This window comes from Apteryx rowi, unplaced genomic scaffold (assembly GCF_003343035.1).
Source record: "Apteryx rowi isolate R43461 unplaced genomic scaffold, aptRow1 scaffold_493, whole genome shotgun sequence".
NCBI lineage: Eukaryota > Metazoa > Chordata > Aves > Apterygiformes > Apterygidae > Apteryx > Apteryx rowi.
The window spans coordinates 529,532-536,963 of NW_020450753.1; the positions used below are offsets into that span (position 1 = coordinate 529,532).

At 43.4% G+C, this 7,432-nt stretch overlaps 1 protein-coding gene across 1 annotated transcript; it reads left to right on the forward strand.

The window, feature by feature from the left end:
• The first annotated feature begins 4,957 nt into the window (after positions 1-4,957).
• On the forward strand, positions 4,958-5,893 carry B3GALT5 (beta-1,3-galactosyltransferase 5). Its single transcript, XM_026079159.1, has one exon. The coding sequence runs from the start codon at positions 4,958-4,960 to the stop codon at positions 5,891-5,893; it is 936 nt and encodes a 311-aa protein (XP_025934944.1).
• The last annotated feature ends 1,539 nt before the right edge of the window (positions 5,894-7,432 follow it).

Genomic DNA, 7,432 nt, shown 5'->3' on the forward strand with positions numbered 1-7,432 from the left:
TATTTAGTCTGCAACTGCATCTGCCCAAATGGAAAAACAGAAATCTTCTTTGAATTTCTATTAAAAAAAATAAAATAAAAGGCATTCTTTTGTGGGGGCGGGGGGCGTAATCAACTGCTCTTGTTCACATGAGTAATATCTTCTCCTGGTGGCAATCCCATTACAATTGCTGCTTGTGGAATCAAATACTATTGCTCATGGGGAAAAGAGAGGGAAAGGATTTGGCTGTAAATAAAGTGCCTAGCAACTCGATGCTTAAATGACAGAAACTGGCATGTACGAAGCACAGGAACAATGTCTTGCTTTGACTCACCCACAGACTGGCAAGGAGAGAAAATACCAGTATCAGAGGTTGGTGAGAGGCAGCAGGAGGGAAAGGGGTTTTCTTTGATCTAATAGTAAGGACAAAGACAGACGTTTTCCCCCCATCCTTTACCCTTTCTAGTTTTCCGTCATTCTTGCTTGCCACCCTTGAGTTTCAGTTTGGATGAGGACACTGTTAATACRTGTGGCCATGAGAGTCCCCTCCGAAGTGAAAAGCAAGACTTTTCCCAGTGTCGCGCAGGGGACATCCAGCCTTATCACTGGTCTTCCGTGGCTCTTTGCGTTCAGTCCTTTAAGTCGGAAGCGGTGCCYGTGGCTCGGGCAGCGCCTCGTCTGCGCGCCGGCTGCGGCTCTCCCTGCCTTGGCTTAATGGGGAAACCCGGCCGCCTCCTCAAGGAGTGACTGTGTMCCCCTCCCCGCGTCAAGGGTGACCCATCCGCTGCCGAACTCACTGCCTTGCCGGAGACGCGGACCGTGAGAGCTTAGAGCTGCAGGCTGGTCCCTGYTCTTCCAAAGCACTTGAACTTGGGGGAGAAAAATGTTTCCTGCTGTACTTGAYGTTTTCTTATTACCTATGCATGTTTAATCCTTCTTTGTGTCCTGCTGAGCCTCTCAGAAAGCAATTTTGGGGCTTTGTTTACAAAGAAAATCAAAGCTTAGCAGGTGTCATTAGCACTCATGCCAGGGCGCACGCTACCTTTGATCATTAGGACAGGAAAATCAGAATATCCCTGCTGACTTTAAATGTGTGATATTTGAGGTTCTGACTCTGCTTTTTGTGCCTGCCTTGGAACAGCTGCTTGCTTCTCTGTTTTACCAAGCGGCGATTCTTGCAGCAGGCCAAAATCATTTTGGGTGTCTGCTCTTTGGGTCATTCGCTGTCTGATGTCAAGGCAAAGCCAGGATTGAAAGTCCATTGAACTCGGTAGCATGATCATAGCTTTGCCCCAGAATAATTAAGAAAACTTTATTTCTTTAAATTGATATTTTAAATGCTTTTTTTTTGTTGTTGTTCTCAGGAGGATTCTAGACCTACTTACCTCTCTCCCCCTTGGACCAGATTGCTTTTTCTGGTGCCACGTAGTCTTGATCTGTTTAAATAATTGTACTCATTAACAGACCTAAAGGAGGCGTCAGATTAATTCTGATGGATTAAATCTTCCCTGCTCACCTGACAGCAAGAAGGAAGGTGGTGGTTTTAAAAGTGGCCTCAGACAGAAGAAGCTGGTCTTCTCTCTGTCACCCCCTCTATGGGCAATCTTTCAGCAAAGGCCTACCTTGTACAACAGAGCCAAATTTGGGTGCTTGAGACACCAATACGCCCGCTGGCCTCCGGCAGGGTCTGGGGCACCCCTGCCCTTGAGAGCCAAAGGGGAAAGATGAAAGACGGGGCCACAAGGTCAGACCCCCGCATTCGCTCCCGCCCACACCTGAGGTGCTTACAAAATTCATYTGGAGAGGGGAACCAGAGCTATAACAGGGGAAGAAATGGGAACTGGTGTTGCGTGAGCTGCTGGTCAGGGTCTGTGGTGCAGGGGGGTGGCAGCAAGATTAAATGGAGTGGGTCATCCCCCCCATCCCCAAAATGGGCTCTGTTTTCTCACAAAACCCCTTCTACTAATTTCTTTATTCGTGTTAGTGAACATGTTGCCCAAAATGACTTCGATGTCTCTGTGTCTGTTCAGCAACACAAGGCTGAATCTCTCCACTTTTCTAGCCGGATTGTGAATTTTAATTTCAGAAAGAACAGAATAAAAACTGAAAATTCAGGATCCTGACATCTTTTCCTCACTGTACAGCAATTGCCAAATAAATCAGCAGGGTACTTACAAAGTAAAATCTGCAGAGTACATCCTGAAAAGGATTTTCTTTGTGCTTGTGCATCATCTGAGATGAGTGCTTGAAACTTTGTATAGACTTTGCTATTAACAATCAGCCAGAGTGCAAAGTTTYGAATTATTTCATGGCAGAATTACTCAAGAATGGCTGAACTCACTAATTTAACAAATCACTTTTTTTAATTGTAAATCAGCTGGGAAACATTGCAAAACAAAAGGAATTTTGTCAAGAAAGTGAACTGAAAACAAGGGAAATAGAAATGTTACAACAGAAGGTAGAATTCAACTTTAACTATAGACGGGGGCCTGCTGTATGTGCAATTTGCAAAATTTACAATTGCACATTACAATTTACACAAATTTACTAACATTTGCATTGCCAGTATCAAAGGAAAGTGATGACATGGTGAAGGTACTGGTTGAGGTGTGTGGGTACGTGTCTTTGTGTGTGGTTATCTGTTTGTGTAAGGTATACTTCCTCATATATGGACTGAAAAAGGAAGATACTGGCTATTGAGAGACAGTGTGGTGAGTACTTGCCAGGATGTCCTTTGGGAGACTGGTCCCTTCCCAGTCGCCTAGATGAGGGACCTCTCTGGAGGATGCCGTGGGTGCTGTTTGGGCTGTGTGCTCGGCTGACGCCCTCCCCACCACTGTCAGGGTATCAGGGAGACAAGGAACATGGTGGGTGCCCAGGTCTTGCGCAGGAGCGGTGCCAAGGTGCTTTCAGGCCATGCTCCAGGGCTGCAGGAGCACCTCACTGCTGGGACATGGCCTCTGCTTGCTTAGATCCCTTAGCAGTTACTGAACCTGGAAAAAAGTCAGAAGTAACTATAGTGAAGTCACATTAGTCTGATACTGCTGAAGAAATCAGGTAAAATGAGTACATTATGTTATGGTTTTTTGCTCTTGAGTGTTGCTGAAAAAGTCTCAACAGGTTTACATTGGAAATTGTTCTCAACTGTTTTCTTAGTTATTTCAAAAGCTTTTGCTTGGGAGTATTCCACAATTTCAGCTGCTGAGATGTGAGTCCCTTGAGTAGTCTCACGAGAGCAGATGACAGGAGTGAATCCTTTCTGCAGCTTTGCTGTCAACCTCAGAGCCTTATCCTTTTCTGAAAATACCATTTTTGGTATATTCATACGCTCCTCCCAGCCACTGAAGAAAGCAAGAACAGTTGCAGAGCAGATTTTGGTATACTATCATATATACATATGTATACATGTATGTATATGCATATATTTATACACACACACACAAAATTTCATATCTCTATATAATTAAAACAATTTTAAGCTAATCTCCAAACACTACTATGAGCTATGCATACATGAAAAAACAGATCTGAAGAAGAATATTCAATCTAAAAATAGGCTAAGTTAAACATAAGGGGCAGAAGACGTGAAAATTATATATATTCTCAAAACTGATTAGTGAATCATTACAAAAATACATTTCACTGTGGGATGAACTACAGTAAACCAGTGCTTCAGTTCTACTCGATTAATGCTTATGAGAATACTTACTGTAGTTAATAGGACTATTCTTATGGGCAAAGTGAGCTGGATTTGGTCCCAGGAACTGCTGCTTGGACTTTAAAATGCATTTATGCCTGTCATGCAAAACCTTTTCATTGCATGGAAAGGGAAGAAGTTGTGGGTCTATGTCTGAATTTGAGCAACAGAAGGACACTAACATGGTTTTGGGGAGTCCAGGCAGAACATTCCTGGTTGGAAGATTTGAAGAGATCAAATTTCCATGAAACCTACAGCTCTGAGACTTGTAAACTTGGTTTGCTATAGTATTTGGATGGGAAACCAGATCCATCAAGAAGCAGGAGAAGTGGAAGGGAATGTGCTTCTCCCTAGTAAGATTCCCCCGTCCTAGTACTCAAAAAAAGGAGTTGTTGGGCCCGTGGGGTTATGGAATGAGTAAATTAAACATTATACTTTTCTCACCAAGTTAATTTATGAAGATGTGTAATTTTTCTGGTACTGCGGGGKTTTTTTTGGATTTACTTTGATCATTTTTCTCTCTCTCAAATTTTATATTAGATTTGTGACCAGTTACCCAGCACATTCATCTGTTACAAAACGAATTGACCACCTCTTTCACCTAAGAAGGGGTGTGGGGGGTAAGGCCCCCTCTTTCACCTCAGCATGCTCTAATGAGTCACCTAAACTCAGCAGAAGAGGAAACAACAACCTAATTTGACCTATTGTTTTGTTTTGTTTTTTTTCTCCAAGCAGCTGACCTGACCTCAGAGAGGTGACTTATGGCTCCTTCAGCAGAAAGGCCAGGAGAGTTTTTTGGGTCAGTGCAGGAGCCCCGCTGGGCATGAAGAAGGTGAAGATGGGAAGAACTTAGGGGTCCGGTTTGGTCTGGCAATCGGCCAGGGCTTGCTGGCTCCRGGACCAGCTGCTTTTCAAATGAATGGAGAAATAAGGTATTTCAAACCATTACTGTTACCCTCACACATCTAGCCAGGGCATGTATCAGCTGTTTCTCCGCTATTTGGCTTGTGAGGATGCCGGTGGGTCAAAGTCATGGTTTGTAACACGCTGAAAATGGTGAGGAAGCCGGCAGCATCGGCCAGAGCAACTTGGCATCAGCGGCCCCTCTCGTGTGGATTTTCAAGGGTATATGTGTGGGTGAATGCCCCGAACGAGGCAGCTTTCAATCAGAGATGACCTGGCTTTAAGTCCYTGTGCAGTAGCAGGGAGTTTGATATACAGCACTGAAAGGAACCTTTTTTTTTTTTTTTTTAATATGCCATTCCTTCTTGTCTCTTTCAGATGGATTTCAAGAAATTCAATATGTTTGTTTGCCTCATGGGGCTCAGCTGTGCCAGCTTATGGTTTTTGTACGTCAGTTTGACTGAGTTGTGTATATTCTGTGAAAAGAGTCAAAATCATATATTCCCCCTACGGACTTTTAGGAGAAGTGGTGAAAACTTCTCGCTGCTCCCAGATACAGTCTGCCATAAGAAYCCCCCTTTCCTCGTCCTGCTTGTGACATCCTCGGGCTCCCATGTCGATGCCAGGATGGCCATCCGGCAAACCTGGGGCAAGGAGAGAATAGTCGCCGGCAAACGCATTGTAACGTATTTCCTCCTGGGAACCACTGTGAATCACAGCGAGCAGGCTGATATTGTTGCTGAAAGCCAAAAATACAAAGATGTCATTCAAAAGAATTTTACAGACACGTATTACAATTTGACTTTAAAGACCATGATGGGAATTGAATGGATTCACAAATTTTGTTATCAGTCCGGCTTTGTGATGAAAACTGACACAGATGTGTTTGTCAATGTGTTTTACCTCACTGAGCTTCTTTTAAGAAAAAAGAGGAGCACTAGGTTCTTCACAGGCTTTTTAAAACTGCATGAGTACCCTATACGGAAAACAGGGAGCAAGTGGTATGTGAGTAAYGAAGAATATCCAGGAGGCACCTACCCGCCATTTTGTTCAGGGACTGGCTATGTTTTGTCCACTGACGTTGCTAGTGAGATCTATAACATTTCAGAGAGCATCCCRTTTATTAAACTGGAGGATGTATTCATAGGACTGTGCCTTGCCAAATTAAAAATTCAGCTGGAGGAGCTTCATTCAGAGCAGACGTTTTTTCCAGAACGGATTCAGTTCTCTGTTTCTCGCTTTAAGAAAATTGTGATGTGCCATGAAGTAAAGCCATCTGAGCAGTTGAGCTATTGGAATGACTTAGTGGCATAAAAAAGCCATGGAGTGCTCTAGCACCTTACTTGCTTGAAATTACAAATTGAAATGCTCAGAATTAACAGGGCTGCTCTTTACTTCAGCAAAGCTCTCAACTCTAGACCCATTATGTTACAGATTTTTTTAATGATTATTTTAACCTCCACTTCTGCCTAAGAACATGCAAATGTCTTTCTCACCCATTYGCTCCTGCCTCCTTGCATCCCTTTTCTACATAACTTAAAAATTTCTTTTTTCTGAAAGATGCAGGCCCACAGAACAGCCCTCAGCATGGACCAACTCTCCAAATCTTGCCACTCCAGAAATGAGATTATTTCTGTAGTGCCAAACTAAAAGTCAAGGTACTTCCACTCAGAGGAAAAATTTGCACCCTCTTCCCTGTTCCCCTTGGCATATTACTGTGTTTGCACACATCTGTGCAGGCATTTAAGAAAAGGTGTTTGTAGCTGTCAGGACTCTTCCTTGCTGTTGTAGAAAAATGTAGCCCTGCCCTTGCAGGGAGCTTTGGGCAAGCAGGATGGTGTAGAGGCATAGGTTCCTCCTCAAATCCATAGGGCTTGTTTGCACAGGCAGAAGAATTGGCCCATGCAACACCCTTGGGACCACCATGGGTGACCTTAGGTATTGCAGGCCACCCTGTGAATGGGTAAGGCTGCTGCGTTTGTTTCCCTAGGCACGTCTCCCTCTGCAAATGATACATGGTAGAGCTGGATCCAAGCTTGGTGGAGAGTGTACTGTTCCTTTCTATTGCCTTAGATTACACCCCGGTGACACCCTTCACATTTGTGGCTCATTTTGAATGCTTGAAAGCTGCTGTAAATGGTTTATCAAAGCTAAACTAGAGTCTCTTACAATGAGCTAGACAGTACATCTGGTTTAGATGTTTTCCTATCAGGAACAGGGTGTACATAGGGGAGAAGACAGGAGGATTTCTTCTCCTGTAATGAAGACTGGGAGCCTCATTTCTTGTTTCATTAGCAACCAAAGACTCATGAAATCAGCGTGATGTTTGTGGGTTCAAGGGATGTGGAATTGAGTCTTTACAGTAAATACTGTGGAAAGTACATCTGGTATATGAGGATGGAGGAGGAAGTTCATACAATCATGGCTTATGAAGTACTCTCCAGCACTTTTTTTTTATTATTATTTTTCTTTTGATTTACTTTCCAGGCAAACAAAAGGTCTGTTTTAGTAGCAAATAAGTATTGAATGCCTATACTATGTATGAAATATTTTTTTATGAAAATTAATTTGAAATTTTATATAGAATTTTATTTGATGGGTTGCCCTGACTAGTCAAACCCAGGAGATGTATACTACTTTCACATATGTTGTCAGTCAAATATATACTGTATATACACTGGATGCAGTAAAAAGCATGGAGGTAACATATGAAAAGTTAAAGAGCAGTGTGCTGCACAGGGACCTCTGTTTGACACTGAGGTCTATACACTATTTAAGCCCCCTGTGCTCTCGTTAGCCATGCCTGCAGGGTGGTGCAGGCGTGCTGCACAACCCAGGAGGGGCTGCAGTGCG